General features: G+C 32.4%; 2 protein-coding genes across 2 annotated transcripts in view; both read right to left on the bottom strand.

The window, feature by feature from the left end:
• LOC135130307 (uncharacterized) overlaps positions 1-384 on the bottom strand; it is a 90693-nt gene extending 90309 nt beyond the window's left edge. Inside the window, exon 1 of the mRNA XM_064057672.1 lies at positions 193-384. The gene's annotated coding sequence lies outside the window, so the exon portion shown is untranslated. The remainder of the gene's footprint in view (positions 1-192) is intronic.
• Positions 385-6683: 6299 nt separating this feature from the next.
• Positions 6684-7088, bottom strand: LOC135129887 (uncharacterized). The gene has a single exon (XM_064057158.1). It carries the CDS (start codon positions 7086-7088, stop codon positions 6684-6686), a length of 405 nt encoding a protein of 134 aa, XP_063913228.1.
• Positions 7089-19958: the final 12870 nt, after the last annotated feature.

The following is a 19958-nucleotide window of genomic DNA, read 5'->3' as shown; positions in this document are numbered from 1 at the left end:
TCAACGACCTCATAACTGTGACAACATGAAGCAAAAACTTTCAAATTTGTAACAAAAATGTAGTTCATATTAAAATTAATTAAAATTTCGAGCGTTTTTTTTAAATTCACTGGTCCAATTTTTTTTTAAATCGATGAAAGCACAATTTTAAAAAAAGGAAAAATCACACTTGCTATCGCTACTTTTAATTACCTTATAAATCCTGCAGATCCTGCGAGCGTCCGAACCCGTCCGACCACGATAACGCACCGACCACTATCCTACCATGGCACAGCAGAACGCACAACACTCCACCGACCCAGTTGGACGCAAAATGCTGCTAAAGCCAAAGCCAAGCCGCTGGCATAGTAAGCAAAGACTCCGGCACGCTTCGTTGAATAGCGGCTTTTTCATTCTTATTAATGCCGACCAGACTGCAAGTCTTCGCAATTGAACATCGCTGGGAGTCCGAATAAACGGGACAAATTTGTATGCAGGAGACAGATGAGCACGTAATGTCGTGTTTTCTGCTGATGGCTGAGATTGTGTCCATCGGTTGCGGAGTATTTTTAATTTCGGAGTTATCGCGGACGTGCAATCGGAATGACAATGGGAAAAGTCGTGACATGGGACAGATGGGTAGGTCGTCGAAGTTGGATAACAATGAAGATGTCTATTTTCGGGCGATTTGTTCGGCGGAGGACGAACGAGTCTAATTTTGAAGTGTCTGATAACGGTGGTTCTGTGCATTGAGAGGCAATTTTTCAGGCGGTGGTTTAGTCCTGTTGCAGTCGGTTCATTTTGGCCACTCCTGATGATTTTGGGTTAATTGGCGGTGTGATTTAAAGGGTTCCGAGAACATGCAGCTGCGCGAAACCCATTTGGTCGGTATATAGTCTGGAAAATTAATATCTATGTATCACACAGTAGGTATTTATGCAGTAATTGCGATAAGGGCCTTGACCCAAATATTGTGTACCTTTTTTCAGACGGCAAATAAATTTATGCTTTATTAGTGTCGTCTGCTGGATTTTATTATAATTATGTATTATAATAATTTTAAATGTGTTAATTTCAATTTCAAACTAAATTTTCTATAGAGAACAGAAACTATTGAGATCTCTACAAAATTACATTGTGGCCTAGAATGAAATTATAAAAAAACTATTTTTAAATTCATATTTTTTTAATTTCATATTTCATTTAGGCAAATGTTCCGTCACACTGCAGTATCTTTTGCGTGGTCCATTTATCCATAATTAATTTGAGAGCTACATTCCAACAAAATAGTCGAGTCAGTCCGGTGTTAAAAATAGGGAACTGTCCATTTCAAATGTATTTTGATAACCTATTTTTTTTTGTTTTTGCCTACAAGATGAAACTTTTTTTAATGACACTATATATTTTTTAGAATTGTTGTAGAGCTTGTTTTTGGTTTGGAGTGCACTTGTCATTAGAAAACGGACAGGGGAGGCTCATGAACTGAGAAGTAGATGAGGCAAACAAATTGAAATTTTAGTAACATTAAAAGCAAGTCAAAAATCTGTATTTGATTATTTATAATACCAATATTTTTTTACAAAGTCGACAACAATCGTTTCTTACATTTGAATCTTTGATTATATATTTTCTGTAACTCTTGGTATTAATTACTTGGTCCTGAATGTCAAACAAAACCCTTCTTTTTTGGCATATAAGCCTGATTTTTCGAACCAAATCAATGACATTTTCTTGTTGATATGAGTTTCGTCTAGCTCTTTGAAAAATTTTCCATGCAGTTGTTTTTGTTGCAGCCCACTTGTGTACATTTTCTAAGTTCTGGAATCCCCTTCCTCCGCTCTGTCTTGGTAATGAACAACACGCAATTGATGACTTTGGATGATGTCTTCTATATTGTGTGAATGATTTTCTTGTTGAGATTTTTAAATTTTTCAAATCAGTTTTTGATTATTTAATCATTCCAAAAGAATATGTTAGCAGTGGAACACAGAATGAACACTGCTTTCATTATATTCTTTTCGTTTAACTGTGTTTTCAAAATTAATTTTAATCTTGCCAGACATTGTTAGTTTTGGTATGATCAATATGGGAACACTTATGAAAGCCCAGAAATTTGTATGGTATTTGTTGTTGAAGGCCTCTTCTGATTACTTGAGTCTTACATTTCTCGTCACCGAAGCTCATTCCAATGTCACCGGAAACCTGTTCTATTATTAGATTTATCAATTGATTTTTTGTACTTGCATATAAGTATTTTTATATCATTCACATATAACAAATGACTTAACCTACTTTCCGTTTGGGTGTTAATTCTTGTGTAACAGTAATTGCAGCTGTTCAAAATGCCGGAAAGAAGATTTATTGCCAAACAGAACCATAGCGGACTGATAGAATCGCCTGGAATGGTTCCTCTTCTGATCATTATTGGATCTAATTGAAGTATTAAAATCATTTAAGGTTATTTGGAGGGTGGTTTTCTAAAATTCCATTGAATATTTGAGAAGAGCACATATTTTGAGATCAACTTTGTATAATTCCAAAATTGTGCATAGCCACGAATGCGGGACTGAATCATAAACTTTCTTATAATCAATAAAAGCAGTATATATGTCGCTGTTTTGTTTTATAGCTTGTCCATAAATGATGGAATCTATGATTAACTGCTCTTTGCAACCAAAGATCCTTTAATACATTATTTTTGTTCTTTGTTGATGATATCGGATTTAAAACAGTGACGATAGATTTTTTGTGTTATCCATGAAGTTAGTGTTTTTTAAATTGTAAGTAAACATGTGATACTTGGGTCTGTATTTTGATAGATTTGTTGTGTCATCAGCTTTAGATTTTAGATATGTTACACCATGACATAAAAATGTTGGAAATGTGGATAGGTTAAGAACGAACTTGTTTAAGTGTTTTAGCAAATGAGTGTGTACACAGTTGAATTTTTTGATCCAAAAATTATGTATTTTGTCGGGTTCTGGTGATTTCAGTTTTTGTGTTCTATTGATGACTCGTCAGCTCGTCAAGTGTTCTTTGATTACCGTTCATTAGTGTAACGTGGATAGTTTATTGGATATGTGACGAATCCATTGGGCAGATTATTTTATTAAATTTAAATTCTTGAGACCAAAGTTTTGACCAGAAAGATGTTAAATCCTGTGAACTTGGAAGTCTACCAGTTAATTGAGTTTTTTCTGTATTAGTAAAATTTCGATAGAATAATTTTTCATTGTTAAAAAATTGTGCGTTACGAATTTTTTTGAGACTGGTTCTTAAATAAATAAGTTAAAAATTAATTGCACCGTTATATTCAAGATGGAGCCGAATTACAATATCAGAGTGCCGAAACCGAAATTCAAAAAAAGTTACTGCCTACCTAAAAACAAAGCAAAAGAAATAACAGTACCGGTGAGACAAAAGAAAAATACATGGATAAGATGTTTAACAACAAGAAACTAAAATAATTATGAAACATACAAAAAAAGAATAATAAAGGTAAAGTCAAAAATAGTAAACAAAGACATCGATATGTAAAAAAAAATCTGTGAAAGATAAAAGAAGCAATGATAAAATGGCAAGAGGATTTTGAAGAACTGCAAGAATAAGAAGTAAATAGTTAAAGTAAATTGCAATAAAATGGAACAATTAAAAGAAAGGAAACCCAGGGTAATTAGAGTAAATGAACTACAAGTACCCAAGCGCACAAGTACGCAACTCTATAAATAGCGCTGAGATATTTCCTTCTAACTATAATGTTTTCAGGTGTGACAGAAAATTCAATATCGTAAGCAAAGTTGATGGTGGAGGTTTCTCCTTGGTGTCTTTAAAAATATTCTTGTTGAAACGATAAATACTACGAACATCTCAAATCTTGTACCTCTGATTGATTTTATCATTTGCAAATGTCATCTAGATACTATAACTTTTTTCTTGTAGCGTTATATATACCTCCTAATGTTCCTGCTGATGATTACGAACTATTTTTTGAAGATCTTGAGGCTTTTCTTCGTGATAAAACCGTTTTACTAATTGCCGATTTTAATCTGCCGAATTTTTGTAATAATGGTTCCAAAGTTTGCTCACTCCGCAGTCTTTGTGACTCCCTCCAATTAACACAACACAGTGACATTGTAAATAGTAATAATAAGCAATTTGATTTAGTTTTTTCAAATTTTGAACATAAAGTGGAAGTCAGTCATAATCAACAGCCATTTGTTCCAGAAGATCCATATCATCCAGCCTTATCCATATCGATCAAAATGTGATCTCATCCTGGGCGTTCTACCTTTCCATGTACTTTTAATAAAACTTTCAGCTTTCGTAGAACTAATCTTATTTTATTATATGATGATATCATCAATACTGATTGGACTTTTTTAAATAAGTTTGATGATGTTAATCAAACACTTGATGCATTTTATATCAAAGCCGTATAAATCTTGTTATCCTCCCTGGTTTATGCCTAATATAATCTCACACATAAAACATAAAAACTATTACAGAAAAAAATGGTTCTCAACTAATAGTACTGTGTTTCTTGATAACTTTAAGCGACTCCGTGCAATTTGCAAATCTGAAATAGCTGAAGCTTATAATTTATATTTGCATAACGCTGAAATGTTTGTTCAGCGCAATCCTAAGGAAGTTTTCAAATTAGTTAAACCTTTAGTTCTGATCATAAATAAAGGAATATCCACTTCTACTTTTCCAGTTAAGTGGAAACGAGCTAGGATAATTCCGATCCACAAGAAGAATGAACAGTCGCAATTGAAAAATTACCGTCCAATCGCAATATTGTCCAACTTTGCTAAGATTTTTGAGCAAGTTATATATAAATCAATTTTTGTTAATATTCAATCCTACATTTCTCCTTATCAACATGGGTTTATATCTGGACGATCAACAGTTACCAATCTTGTTACAATTACCCAGTTTATTTGTGAAGAATTGGATAATAACGGACAAGTTGATGTGGTTTACACCGACTTCTCAAGCGCCTTCGATACTGTGGATCATCAAATTCTTTTAGATAAACCTAGTTCTTTCGGTTTTGTTCAATCATTCCTGGCCGTTTTAATGTCATATATATCAAATCGAATTAATTATGTCTCCTACAATGGTTATAAGTTACAAGAATATCTCTCAACATCAGGCGTGCCTCAGGGATCTAATCTTAGACCGCTGTTGTTCATTTGTTCATTGATGATCTCCCTAGATCATTGTCTGGCAGTGGCGGCTCGTGAAGTTTTCTTCAGAGGAGGCTCAAATTTGAAAAGCACTACTTTTTATATCTTTTATTATCTGAATAATTTTTTTCGTCATGCCCACGAAAAGAACACTCTTGCGTTGACAGATAAATTATATTGCATCGATCAGTCTTTTCAAAATTGCCCAATTTTCACCAACTTTCTCGTAATAGTTCTCCCTTTTATGAGCCGAATCTAAATTATTGGCAATGTTTTGCTTACCAAGCATTTCTAATTTAATCGAAGAAAATATGTGTTCCTGTGATTTTTCATGCCTTTCTATAGCTCGTGACAAATTTTGTAAATTATTATAGCCTGTTTTACCCCAAGCGGAAGATTTATCAGTTTATCACTTATAAATAATACACAATTCCAGTAGTATAATTTGTTTCTTAAAACCGAAGCCGTTAACTATTTAGTTTTATTATAATTATTTTCATGAAATGCTCTGTTTTGTTTCTAATTGTAACTGTCAATACCATTAATGGGAGTGATGGTGTTGGTCTTCCCTTTTATACCCTTACCTACGTAAAGCCTAAACACCACCACCACTGAACAGGGAGCTCGCGAAACCACCTCAATGTTTTTCCTACTTACACCCGATTGCTCCAACTAATAAGAAAGAGATAAAGTTATCTGTAGGACTTGATCTGAAAAGAGATGGACTAGCCGGAGGCTAGCGGCTTGGAGCGGCAGTCCGATCAACGTTTTAGCCAATGCAATACCCACTGACGGTGCGTCAAGGTTACGGTCTCATTATTCAGATGCATCGTCGTTCGGAGGCTAGCGGCTAGTAAGCCTCTGCCGCTGAAACCAAACGCGGAGTGGTGTGAATGTGAATTATGATTGTCCAAATTTAAATTTTTCCGACATTTTAACCTGATATATGATGAAAGTAAATGAAATCCAAGAAAATATTCTGAAAAATAACAAATGTCTACAAAAATATAAATTCTTTCATCGAAAAAAATTAGAGGAAGCTCAGCTCCAAAAAATAGAGGAGGCTCAGCCTCCCCTGCCTCCTCTTAGGAGCCGCCACTGTTGTCTGGTCATGCACTTGCCTATGCTGATGATTTGAAAATTTACTCTAGAATTTCGTGTGTGAATGATGTTAATTATCTGCAGCACAACTTGAATAAGATTGTACTTTAGACTTTTCGTAATAAGCTAAAATTAAATATTAACAAATGTCGTATAGTTTCGTACACTCGTAAAAAACATAGTGTTCCTTCTTCTTATAAGATCAATGAGGTACCATTATCCATAGAAACCATCATTAAAGACCTTGGAGTACTATTTGACAGTAATATGACTTTCGTAAATCATATTGAGAGTATTACCTCTGCTGCTTCTAAGACTTTAGGCTTCATTATGCGAACTGCTAAACTATTTCATAGTCCACTAGTGTTAAAATCCTTGTATTTTTTTTTGTTTTGTCAAAACTTGAATTTGCTTCTAACATTTGGTCTCCCTATTATATTTGTCACCAGTTAGAGCTAGAAAAAAATACAGCATCGCCACGACAATATTTTCTATATTTTCCAGATTTGTTTTTACGTCCTTCATTTCTTCTCTGCTTTCTTCTATTTCATTCTTGTTTGCTTCCACCTCCTTTTGGAACTTTTCACTTAGGCTGGTAAATATCTCATGTTTTTGCTTGGCTATGTTTTCGTTCATCTTTTCCACTCTTGCGTCCATTTTTTCGTTCATCTCTTCTATTGTTGCATTCATTTTTTGGTTCATTTCTTCCACGCTTAAGCCCATTCTTTCCATTCTTGCGTCCATTTTTTCCATTCTTGCGCCCATTTCTTTTTTCATTTCTGGGAGCATAGCCTTCATCTGCTTTACTTGTTCCTCCATTTTCGCTTAAACTCTAGTCTCGACAGGCATAAATTCCTCGTAATTCTTGTCCAATCTGACCGGACGTCGTCGTAAAACCAGTTATTAATCTCCAATCCCACTTCTGACACCAGTGTTACGTTTATCGGTGAATAAAGTCGGCGTGGGTTAAACTCAACAATTTATTTCTTAGTAACTCGGATTTACACGACTAATTACAGAGCGATTATGTACAAAATAATCCCGGCGCAACTTCACTGAGTTTTCTCGACACTCGTTGGATTCGACTTGTTAGCTGAATTCAGCTGGACACTGTTCCCGACGATGGTTCCCATTGAAACAGCACGCGGTCCTTCTCGAAACGCCTACGTCACCGCTTCTAGACTTGTCTGGAGCGCACATTCGCGATTTCTGCTTCCACGGATCATGTGCAACTAAGTATTTTAATAAAATCAAAGTTTAACCCAAGATGAAACGATACAAAAACAATAAGTTTAAATGAAATTTTCAAATTGACGACATTCTGCCTCTAAACAACATGCTGCTCGATGAAGTAGACCCCTAATTGTTACCACTTGTAACATTTCTGGGTTAATCATATCACATGCTACCCTAATTCTTTGCTGAAGGTCTTCTAAGTTTCTAAGGGGGTAATTTCAAGTTGGATTTGCGAAATCGCAAGTGCCGTTGCTATGGTAATTTCGATGACAGTTGTTGCGATTCGCGATTTGATTGGTGTTCGCGACTGCTGCCATCGCATCTTCCATGACAACGAGGACTTGCGAAATCGTAAATCCAAATTGAAATTGGCCCGTCAGACGTCCTTTCAATAGCCTCACCAAAAAAAATGGAGAGATGTTAGATCTGGAGATCTGGGAGGCCACCGAATTGCTACATTTTTGGCAAACTATCTATTCAAATAATCTGTTTTTTTTTTCTTGCTGCAAATACATTCTTTTTCTCTCGACGCGTGGAACAGCTTCTAATAACACAGGAAGTTCGTTTGCAAGAAATTGCTGACGTTGATACCCCAAATATGTTGAAACTTAGTTTCTTTTAGCCAGTGAGGATTTTCTGAATCCTAGTAATGGCAATTATGTCGATTCACAATTCCATTATTATTAAAACGAGTTTCATCTAACCATAAAATATTACTTATGATACCCTCTTCACATGCCTCTGTTAGCCAAGCAATGAAAACCAATCTTCTTTCAAAATCAGATGCTAGTAAAGCTTGATGTAATCATCATATTTGGCCGGTTTTAAAATTCTTTGTATAGAGGATTTTGAAATATTCGTATTAGCCTGATGGAAATATGAGGATTTACATTAACCCTCCCCAAGACACCTACGGTATGTTCTTCATCTGTTCCCGTTTTTCGTAAAAAAAACTTTGCGTTTCTTTTTGGAAGACCCAGATTGTTCTAATTTTGTTGCTAATTTTGCGAAATACAATACATACAACTTGGTTGGTCTCTTCGGAAATCTTTTCTCGTATAATGTTCTGGATTATCTTCTATTTCGCCTACACTCTTGGTAAATAAGTACCATATCTAACTTTTTGGTATTATGCCCTCTTTTATAGTACTACGCGTTGTACTCTTTTAGATTTAGAAAAAAAATTGATGTCATTTGCAGTGAAACTGAAGCTAATACAATGCCAATAGTCTACTAATTTAATAGATTGTATCACGTATACTGAACATGCCTAAATTCAAATTTTTATGCTTTAAAATCATTGAGGTATTTGAGTCGAACAGGTACGCTGGGACACCCGGTATAGCGAAAGGCAAAAAAACATTAGTGGAAAAAACACAAAACAGAGACAAAAATTCATGTAAGCTTCATTGACATGAAGAAGATCTTTGACCATACAAAGCAAGGAGACTTACAGCTAGCTCTAAGAAACAAAAAAGAAAGAAAAAACAATGGAGAAAACTAGTCACTTGTACTAAAGGTCTATGTAATGGTACCACAAACTACGTAGATACCTTTAAGAAATAAAAAGTCAAAAAATTTGTAAATAGAATAGGTTTCAAACAAGGATGTATTCTGAGTCCTATATTGTTAAATCTATAAACTGTGCGTTTTTGGAAAGGGAAAACAAGAAGAGAGAAACTGCAAAAGCAAAAACTATGACAAAAGAAGTAAGAAAAATTCACGAAATAGGAAGATTTAGTTACATGGATGTCTCGAGGATAGTGCAGAACGGAAGAAAAATGGACAATAGGACGCAATCGACCGAAGTATGCCTTCGTCAAAAAACCTTCAGAGGACAACGGAAGAAATTTAAATTTTCATAATTATATTTAAGTGTAGGTGTGTCTCTAAGTTTATAGTTATTCCTCAAAGATCTATGATGTTACTTCTGTAAATGCATATTTCGGTCGAAAATAATCTACCACCACTTGTGTGTTTTTTTAATGAATGAAAGAATGAATTTGTTGTCAAAAAATAGACATCCATCATTTTACCACTAAATTTTAAGAAACCGATTAAAGACTATTCAGATAAGAATGATAAAAATCGAAGTCATTAACTATATCAAGTGATCTGGATTACATCGACAACCTTATTAAAACCGTAATTGGTTTTGTGCCACGAAAGATTAAAAACAGTGGTCCGACAGGAAGAATGTCGTGTAACCTTTAAATAAAACAGTTTGGTAAATTGCGCATGTTGTTATTAATCACTTAAGAATTTAAATGCATAAATGTTAATTCTGGAGTTCTTCGGAGCTCTCAACTCGTTCCAGTTTTCTTTGCACTATTTATTAATGATGCGATAAATATATATATCGCGAAATTCTTCTCTTTGCAGACGATATTTATCTCAGTATCACATGAATGTCGCTTATTATATCGCACTATAAATCTAAACTAAATTACCGTGGTGTTTAATTAATAAACCTGAGTACCTATATAATCACGAAACTGAAAGTGCTACGGTTTAATCGTAAACTAAGTACGTTGACTATATCATTTGAATAATATATTTTTAGATCCGAGTTTCGTGATCTAGGTGTCTTATTAGATTCCCATTTAACATTCACTACACATATCGACTACATCATTTCCAGAACAAATAAAATGTTAAGCTTAAATATAAGGCCATGCTCTGAATTGTGATTCGTATTTACCAAATATTATATAATGCTATTATCTATGCAAATATAATGTTCTCTTTAATACAAATACTTACCATAATGTTTCTAGAATATGTTAGATTAATACCAATAACTTGTAGATGAACTTTTTGATGGATGAATTGTTAAGCAAGTTTTCAATTAGTGTTCATGTTCGTGTAGGAAGATATTTCCATTTACTTGACATCTCATTTCACAGAACCTATTGCTGAATCAATCCACCCTATCTTGGGTGGCTAAACTTACATCTCGCCAGAGCATGTCGATTTTGTATCTTACTCCTTCTTATACGTCAGAACTTGCTACTTTCCACAAATCAATGTAAATTTCTTTTTAGCAGTAATTCTGTCTATGTATTACCTTATTGCTGTAGCTTTCAGAGCTTTGCAGTTTTTTTTTAATGTGAACTTTCTCTGCTGTTTTAAACTTATCGTTTGCATTAAGTTGCCACCACTAACACCATCAATTTAACCTGAGAATCCTCTCAGTGGCCAGATATAACACGGTATTTGTCAGAGATTGTGTACGATAATATTTTTATGGTTAGTCCAGTTCAATTTTAACGCAGAAATTGATCAATAAACTTGAGAATTTATTATTTTTTAGTAGTAAGGACAAGTGATATTTTCTCTATTTCATACGTGTTAGTTTTCTCATACAATTTCTGCAAATACTCGCAGCCTATTTTAGTTCTGTTGCAGTCAATTCAATATTAGCTACGTTTGCTAATTTTAGGCGAGATGACAGTAAAATAGCAGCAGGCAATAAAATAATGAAAACATGGCTTGGCAACGATTTCGCTAAGATATGCTGGTACTCTGTTATTACAATAGATGATAATCCATTTAAAGCTTGATAACTGCGCCGATAAGATCTCTTAATTAATTAGTAGGAAAGAACTGAATGGAACACGTGTTGCGTTATTTTCTTAAGGAGTAGTTTCTTAATTGTTTTTTTTTTGTTTTGATGTTGAATGGTGAATGCCTGCATAACTGAACTGATCACAAAAGAAATACCAGAACATTACAGAACTATTACAAAAATGTGTCTGTTCATTACAATGCTGTATAACGTAACAGATTTCTTAAAAGATTTTTTTACTGATCAATTTGTCAAAGTTTTCATTTTTTGATTTAACAACTGCCGGATTTGTGAAGTCCAGTTATTCTTAACCTGGAAATATCTTTTTTTATGCGGGATAAGTTAACCTGTGCATAATAATTTCTTATTTTTATATTTTCACTGGCGCAAATGTTCGCTCTTGTATAATTTACCAATTTATTATGTAAATGTGTTCTTACACATTTCATTACCCCTACTCGTGTGTAATGACGTGAAATTCTCGAGTAAGGGAAACAAGACACGTCGCCGTTCACAACAAATTATACGTTAGCGTACTGAAAAAGTAAAGATATTTTTTTAACTTTCTTAAGAGTGCTAATTTATTTAAAATATGGCTAAAAAAAACGTAATATTAAAATCCCAAATTTTCGGAACTTGCTTTTTGTTTTTGTTTTAATACCCTGACAAATCTTGAAAAATTCATTATTGTCTTCTCATAAATAAATACAATTCGCAAAATTAAATTGGTACTAGTTTAAAATCACAACTCTTTTAAAAGCTTTGCAAGCTTAAATTATCGACTCAAGAAAGAAGTGGAAAACGTTTCTCTATTTCAGGAACGCAATATATAACAATAGTTTACAAACGTAAACTATAGATTTTATTATATTAAACGACACTTTGACTTCTTGTGTTAGTCGTGCCAAGAGAAAAATAAACGAAGCGAATAGATTACCAAGTGTTCACCATTATTTACGCTCTGATTATACAGTATTCTTAGCACTGAAGCCAAGTTCAAGAACGAACTATAAACAATTTACAAAACGAGAAAAACTCAGACTGTTGCAGGAAATCCCCTCAAATCGAAACACCAAAATACAAGGAAAAACCTGAAATTTCGAGCAAACTCGTTATCAAATAATCGCGTTTTTGTGGTAGCGGTCAAGAGTGATGCAATGATGGTTTGCCTCATTTCGTATTCCTGAAAGTAACAATCTCGTAGAAAAATGGAATGAAAGTGCAATGTGCGATTCTAGATCAGATTTTTATGACACATAAAGCCGGTTAAAATTATCGTTTCGTATGTACAATAAACGTTATAAACAATGTCTGGTATTACACATCGCACATTATGCACGATGGAATTGCTCGTAAAACAATTGAGAGCTTCAACAACCATTGGAGTGCAAATAATCGCGCAAATAATTAAATGAAAGGTTAAATGGTCGAAATGAGGAGTCATCAGCTTCAAAGACCTCCCGTGGTTTGTTTAATGTTTTTATTTCAATTAACAATTTGTTTACACTTGGTTTTTCAGAAGCTGAAAAAAGTGTTGAGTAAAGTGCAAACGCTTTTTCATTTTGGTTGTAGACAAATGCATGACAGTTGTATACAAATGTGTTTTTAAGAGTATCCTTTTAATTGGGCCCTACTTGTTTTTGCTTATTTTTGATCATGAATCCCTTTTTTGCTTTTTTTCGACCTATTTTACTTTTTTGACTCAGGGGCGGAGCGTAATTACAAAATCCATATTTCCTGTTTTAAACACGATTTAAGTTTTCTGTTGCGAAAAGAAGATTACGAACAAGAAAAAAAGGCAAAATATTTTGGCTTAAATGTAGACTTCTTTTCGCGAATTTCTAATTTAAGTATTATTAATAAATATTAGTGAAAACGTATTGTGTTGGTACTGTGAACACGAACGAAAGTGGTTATTTTTCCGAAAAGGACTGAAAACGGGGAAGTACGACTTCAGTTTTAATTTATCAAGTTCCGTGATTCGTTTACTCGACAATGTTTAAATTTTGGAAAAAATTTCGAAACGGTTGAAGTTGATCGGCCAAAGCTATACATTTTCACAATATAATTAAATATAATTTAGACATAATTAATATTATTTATAATGTTCAAATACGCTAAGTAACTATTAATATATGATAACCAAACCGAAAACCGTTTTACTAAAAACACGATGGTATTTAAAACAAAGCAATTTGTTTAAATATTGTTAAGTTAATCCTGAAAATGTCTAATTTCCCGGCCAAATTATGGAAAATAATTTTTGCAATCTCATCGTGACGTACTATGACGTCACTGTCACGTGAGCTACCTGTCCAAAGGTCACGTTTTTCGGTCCTTTGTGTTCAGTTTTAATTTCTATTTGATGGCGACAAGATCGTCGCGTCCTTTTGGGGTAAAAGTAGAGCAATTTCGCGAATTTATAATTTATTATTAATGAATATTAGGGAAAATGTGTTGTGTTATTGTTGTGAACACGGAAGAAAATGTACATTTTTCCGAAAAGGGCCGAAAACACGGTAAGTACGATTTCAGTTTTAATTTATCAGGTTCCGTGATTCGTTTACTCGACAAAGTTTAAATTTTGGGGAAATTTTCGAAACGATTGAAGTTGGTCGAACAAAGCTATAAATTTTCATGATATAATTAAATAATATTTAAACATAATTAATATTATTTATTATGTTTAAATACGATAAGTATTAATATATGATGTTTAAAAACGCAAAGTTACTAAAAACAAAGCAGTTTCTTTAAATATTATTAAATTAACCCCGAAAATGTGCAATTTCCCGGGTAAAATATGAAAAACAATGTTTGCAATCTCATCGTGACGTACGATGAGGTCACTGGCACGTGAGCTACCTGTTCAAAAGTCGCATTTATCGGCCCCTTGTGTTCAGTTTAGATTTAGGTCTGATGGCAGCAACATTGGAGCTCCGGTTTGGCTTAAAAGTAGGGCTCTTTTCGCTGATTTCTAATTTATTATTAATGAATATTAGTGAAAATGTGTTGTGTTGGTGCTGTGAACACGAAAGAAAATAGATATTTTTCCGAAAAGGACTGAAAACGGGGTAAGTACGACTTCAATTTTAATTTATCGGCTTCCGTGATTCGTTTACTCGATAATATTTAAATTTCGGGGAAATTTCCGAAACGACTGACGTTGGTCTGTCAACGCTATAAATTTCCGCAATATAATTAAATAATTTTTAAACATAATTAATATAATTTACAATGTGTTCAAATATGATAAGTCTTCTTGGGGTCATGAAAAATCGAGAAAATGTAAAAGTAGAGAGTCGGGCGACGGACTCGATTACAATACTTCCTTTGCTTACGCTCGGGAAGTAAAAATATGAATGGAATGATAAATCACAAGTAGAGACTCATCATATTTTGTACATTTTAGATAGGACACGTTCAGTAAAATTTTGGAGTGCCATCAATTTTTTAGGGGGGATGAGCAAATGCATTTTGAATACAAATTTATCATGCTTATAAAATGTAAATCATCTGCAAGATTTCAAAGCATTCGGTTTTGCAGATTCCAAATTAAATTGCCAAATGTTGTTTCATAATTTTGATTTTTTTTTTCAAAAAATCTGGATGTTTCGGATAAAAACTCAATTCGGAGTAATAAACTACATGATATTCTTAACATAATTGCAAAATTTTACAACAATCGGTCCAGTACTTTCGGAGATTATCTGTCTAATAAAAATCCGGGACGGCAGACACACGGACAGACGGACAGACGGACAGACAGACAGACAGACGGAAACGGGAGACCAAATTCTTCGTTTTCTTGCCTAAAACGCCTATTTTTCGTTTTTTAGGGTCTATTCTGGCTTTTTTAGCCTAAAATCCGCTCTTCTAACTCATCAGCGTCAAAGAAGTCCCGTGGATTGTTTATTATTTTTATTCCAATTAACAATTTATTTACACTTTGTTTTTCAGAAGCACAAAAAAGTGTTGAGAAATATGTGCTCATCAATTTAAACGCAACCACAAACCACAATTATTTTCGCTTGTAAGAAGTGTAGTTTCTGAGACTCGGTCATAATTTTGCTTGAACTAAAAATGTGACAATTTTCTACGAATTGGGTTTACCACAAACAATCGGAAACACTGTATTTTATCAGGTCAGATACACAACGTATATCACGTTTGTAAAGCCACTATCAAAAAATCCGTATCTATTTTAGGAGCCTGTTATTCATTCATTAAGTCGGAGTTGAACTTAATCTAATTGTTACGCAAACTTGTAGCATAATGTCACGGACATTATCATCATTGTGCATAATTCCCAACAATTCTTTTCCACTATTCTTCGCTTACGTCACGCACACAAATACAACCCTCTATAAAATTATTGCGCACTATTCTGCAATCCAAATCATAAAATGTGAGGAAACCGCATCTGTAATAAAAGTCGTTTGTTGCGAGTGAGTTATACTTCCAAGTTGATCTTTGATACGTTGCAAAATTTTATGAGGTGCACGTCCGAAATAAGTTAAACATACAAAAGTGTGGTAAACACAGTAACGACAAGAATTTGTCGAAATTATTTTTAAAACCAAAACAACCGCTGCACATCAAAGACTGGTTCGAATTTTTGTAACAGGTTTTGGCAAATATTTTCGTATTATAAGCGTTTTTGAAACCGTAACGGACATCCACACCAGTCGGAATTATTAAGCTTATTTTTAGTTTATGATAGTTGTAAACAAAACCCAGTTTCGATTATGGGCGTCGTTGCCGTCGATGAGCTCACCAATTGCGACTATAATGCAATAAAATTGGACAATACAAGTTTGTTAATTTTCTTAAATGTTTTATTTGCTAACCTTTGTAAACAGACAGGATAAATCTTAATTTTATTGCGACGATCCAATAAAAATCGGATACAGACAATCTCATAAACCAAAATTTACGACCGACGGATCATATATCGGTTTGCTGAAAAAACGGTAGACGGATTCAATATTCTGTAGGAACAAAAGCGTAACAAGAATTAAAAGTTATGGCACATCTGAATTTTATTACTACGCACACTCATGCATGAAATTGATATTAGTAAATGCAGGAATTTCAAAGTGTGTTTTTTTTTTAAGTATGATTCCAACTTAGAGATGAATCAGTCAGACAGGAAGTTATTAAAGCTTACATAAAGATACTCATGTTTTTACTTCCCAGGCGTAAGCTAAGGAAGTGTTGTAATCGAATCCATCGAGCGATTGGCTACTTTTATATTTTATAATCTCCAAAACTATTGGACCGATTGTTGTCAATTTTTATATGTGTATTAGAATTATCGTGTATATCGTTTGGCTAATCATTTCCAAAATTCACATTAGTAAATGTTATTTAATTTTTTAAATAAGCTATTCCTGCACTTATGGTTTATGAATCCGTGTTGAGTTTTTACCCTAGACATCAATATTTTTTTTAAATCAGTGTTATAACAAGATTTTCCGATCAAATTTTTTTGTTTTTGCCTCCCCAAAAATATTTACGTCATTTTACAAGTTTGCCTGGATGTCTGATTCCTGAATCTGTGTTGACTTTTTACCATTGATGTCCAGATTTTTGATAAAAATCAAAATTGTATAACATTGTACAATTAAACTTTGAAATTGCAAAACCCAGTGCTCTGAAATAATGAACGATTTAAGACTATAAGAACTTTTCGAATTTTAGATGACTCGATTTTCGATTTCTGGAGTTTATTTTTTGGAACTTCAGATTGGCGGTTTTACTATTTCCAAATTTTCAATTTTTGAGTTATTCATTTTTCGAAATTCTTTTACTTTTCGCTTGTTCAATTTCTTGCGATTTTTCAAAATTCGCTTTTTTTTGCTTTAAAATTTTTGATTGTTCGACTTCCGATATTTCGTTTTTTCTATTTGATTCTTGGATTTTTCGGTTTTTTGGAATTCTGCTTTTGATTTTTGGATTTATCGAATTTTAGATTTTTCGAATATTTACTTCGTTGAATTTTGGATTTTCAATATTCGAATTTTAAATTGTTTCCTTTTCGAGCCCTGGATTTTTCAATTTTTCATTTCTTCAATTTTTCGAGTTTTCGATTTTTGATTTTTCGAATTTGCGATTTTTCAATTTTTCCATTCCTCAGTTTTTAGACTTTTTGATGTTTCGATATTGCAGTTTCTTTACTTTTCGACTTTCAATTTTTCATTTTTTTTTATTTCTCGATTTTTTTATTTATCAAGTGCTGGAAGTTTTAGTCTTTTCGAATTTCCTACTTCTTGATTCTTCGAATGTTAGGTTTTTCAATTTTTATGTTCATCAGGTTTTGGACTGGAAAATTTTCTACTTCTCGATTTGCGAATTTCCAATTTCAGTTTTTCGATTTTTCATCCTTTTTACTTTTTCCTTTTTCAATTCTCGATTTTTCAATTTTCGATTTTTCGAATATTTGTTTCTTAAAATTTCTGATTTTTTAAAATTTGAATTTTTCGTTTTTCGAATTTTCAGTTTTTTAATTTCGATTTTTCAACTGTCGATATTTAGTTTTTTTTAAATTTCGATTCTTGGATTTTTCGATTTTCAGAATTTTTCGGTTTTTGATTAATCGAATTTTGAATTTATCAATATTCGAATTTTAATTTGTTTCCCTTGAGATTTTGGATTTTTCAATTTTTTAATTCTTCGATTTTTCAAATTTTCGATTTTTCGAATTTTCAATTTTTGATCTTTCGAATTTTCAATTTTTCAATTTTTCAATTCATCAGTTTTTTAGTTCTTGACTTTCAACTTTTCAATTCTTTTACTTTTCGATTTTTTGATTTCTCAAGTTTTCGATTGTCGATGTTCGAATTTTCAATCTATCTCTAGGTTTCGATTTTTCGGTTTTTGCTATATAGAATTTTCAATTTTTCGATATTCGAATTTTCAATTTTTTTTATTTCGATTTCTCGTTTTTTCAATTTTTCCCTTTTTCGATGTCACGATTTATTGGTTTATCGATTTTTAGATTTTCGAATTTGCAGTTTTTCGAAATTTTGATTTATCAAATTTTGAATTTTGCAATGTTCGAATTTTAATTTGTGTCCTTTTCGATTTCTGGATTTTGTAATTTTTCAATTTTCCCATTCTTCAGTTTTTACACTTTTTATTTTTTTTAATTTTTGTTGTTTCGATATTCGAATTTTCAGTTTTTTAATTTTTCGATTTTTCAAACGTTTTTTGATTTCTCAAGTTTTCGGTTTTCGATGCTCGAATTTTCAATCTTTCTACTTTTCGATTTTTCGATTCTGTTTCATGGAATTTTCGATTTTTCAAATATGTATTTAATTTTCGTAATTTCTCGTTTTTCAACTTCTCGATTTTTCGCTTTTGAAATTTTTGATTGTTCGACTTTCGATATTTAGTTTTTTCTATTTGATTCTTAGATTTTTCGATTTTTTGGAATTCCACTTTCGATTTTTGGATTTATCGAATTTTCGATTTTTCAAAGATTCGCTTCATTGAATTTTGGATTTTTCAATATTCGAATTTTAAATTGTTTCCTTTTCGAGTCATAGATTTTTCAATTTTTCAATTCTTCAATTCTTCGATTTTTGAATTTTTGATTTATGAATTTCCGATTTTTCTCTTTTTCCATTCTTCAGGTTTTACTCTTTAATTTTTTCTACTTTTTGATGTTTCGCTATTGGAATTCTCAGTTTTTTACTTTTCGATTTTCAACTTTTCATTTTTCTTATTTCTCGATTTTTTGATTTCTCAAGTTTTCAGTTACACTGGAATTTTTAGTCTTTTCGAGTTTCCTATTTTCTGATTCTTCGAATTTTCGGTTTTTCAATTATTTTTATATTCTTCAGATTTAGGACTTTAAAATGTTTTTACTTCTCGATTTCCCGAATTTTTAAGTTCAATTTTTCGATTTTCCAATTTTATTACTTTCCCTTTTTCATCTCTCGACCTCCCATTTTTCGAATTTTCATTTTGTCAATTTTCGATTTTTCCAGTATTTGATTCAAATCATCAAATTTATGATTCTTCGACTTTCGAATTTTCGTTATTTCGTGTTTTTTGAATTTTCAAATTTTCATGTTCTGAAATTTGGAATTTTCGATTTTCCGTTATTCTATTCCGAAGATTCTAGATTTTTTGACTTTTTATTTTGATTTCCGGTTTTTAGAATTTCGAATTTTCGGTTTTCCAATTTTTGGATTTTTATTTTTCGAATATTTGATTCATCGAATTTTCGTTTTTCGTTTTCAATGTTTCCATTCTTCAGTTTTTCGATTTTTCAATTTTTAACTTTTCGATTTTTTGATTTTTTGAGTTTTCGATTTTTCGATGTCTGATTTTTTAAATTTTCAACCTTTCTATTTATCGATTTTTTGACTTTCCGCAAGATTTTTCAATTTCATTCGATTTTCGACTTTTAATTATTTGATTTTTGAATTTTCGGTTTTTCCATTTTTTGACGTTCGATTTTTCGCAGTTATTACTTACGCCACTGGATTTTACTTTATAAAGGTTATCATTATCACAAAACAAAAATCGCAAAATCAAATTTTATAATTTTTCAAAAGAGCGGGATTTATTGGCCTGCACTTCAAGGACCTCTCCCGCCCTGTCGAAATAACCTTTTACCAATTTTTTATAAATGCAAAATCTAAACAAACTTTTATATAAAGTTGTGATGATAGGATGCAATTGCAAGAAAATTGGTATGATACAGATGTAACATTCTCGATGACTTGCTAAAAACACTCTCTACTAAAAGAATGTTTTGGCATTCATTAGTCAGACAAAGAGTTTTCAAATTTATCTCTCTAACGTTCCCTCTTTTATTAAAGCACACGACGCTTTTATACATCTAAAAGTGAAAGGAATATGACGAACAGGGA

This window comes from Zophobas morio, unplaced genomic scaffold (genome assembly GCF_036711695.1).
Source record: "Zophobas morio isolate AGI-343-1 ecotype UQ-CSIRO unplaced genomic scaffold, CSIRO_AGI_Zmor_V1 ptg000017l, whole genome shotgun sequence".
Lineage (NCBI taxonomy): Eukaryota > Metazoa > Arthropoda > Insecta > Coleoptera > Tenebrionidae > Zophobas > Zophobas morio.
The sequence above is the reverse complement of the archived record's forward strand: the minus strand, read 5'-3'. Positions and strand labels throughout refer to the sequence as shown.

Excerpts from the sequence above, each read along its gene's own strand:
- LOC135129887 (XM_064057158.1), bottom strand. The coding sequence starts at position 7,088 with ATGGAGGAACAAGTAAAGCAGATGAAGGCTATGCTCCCAGAAATGAAA.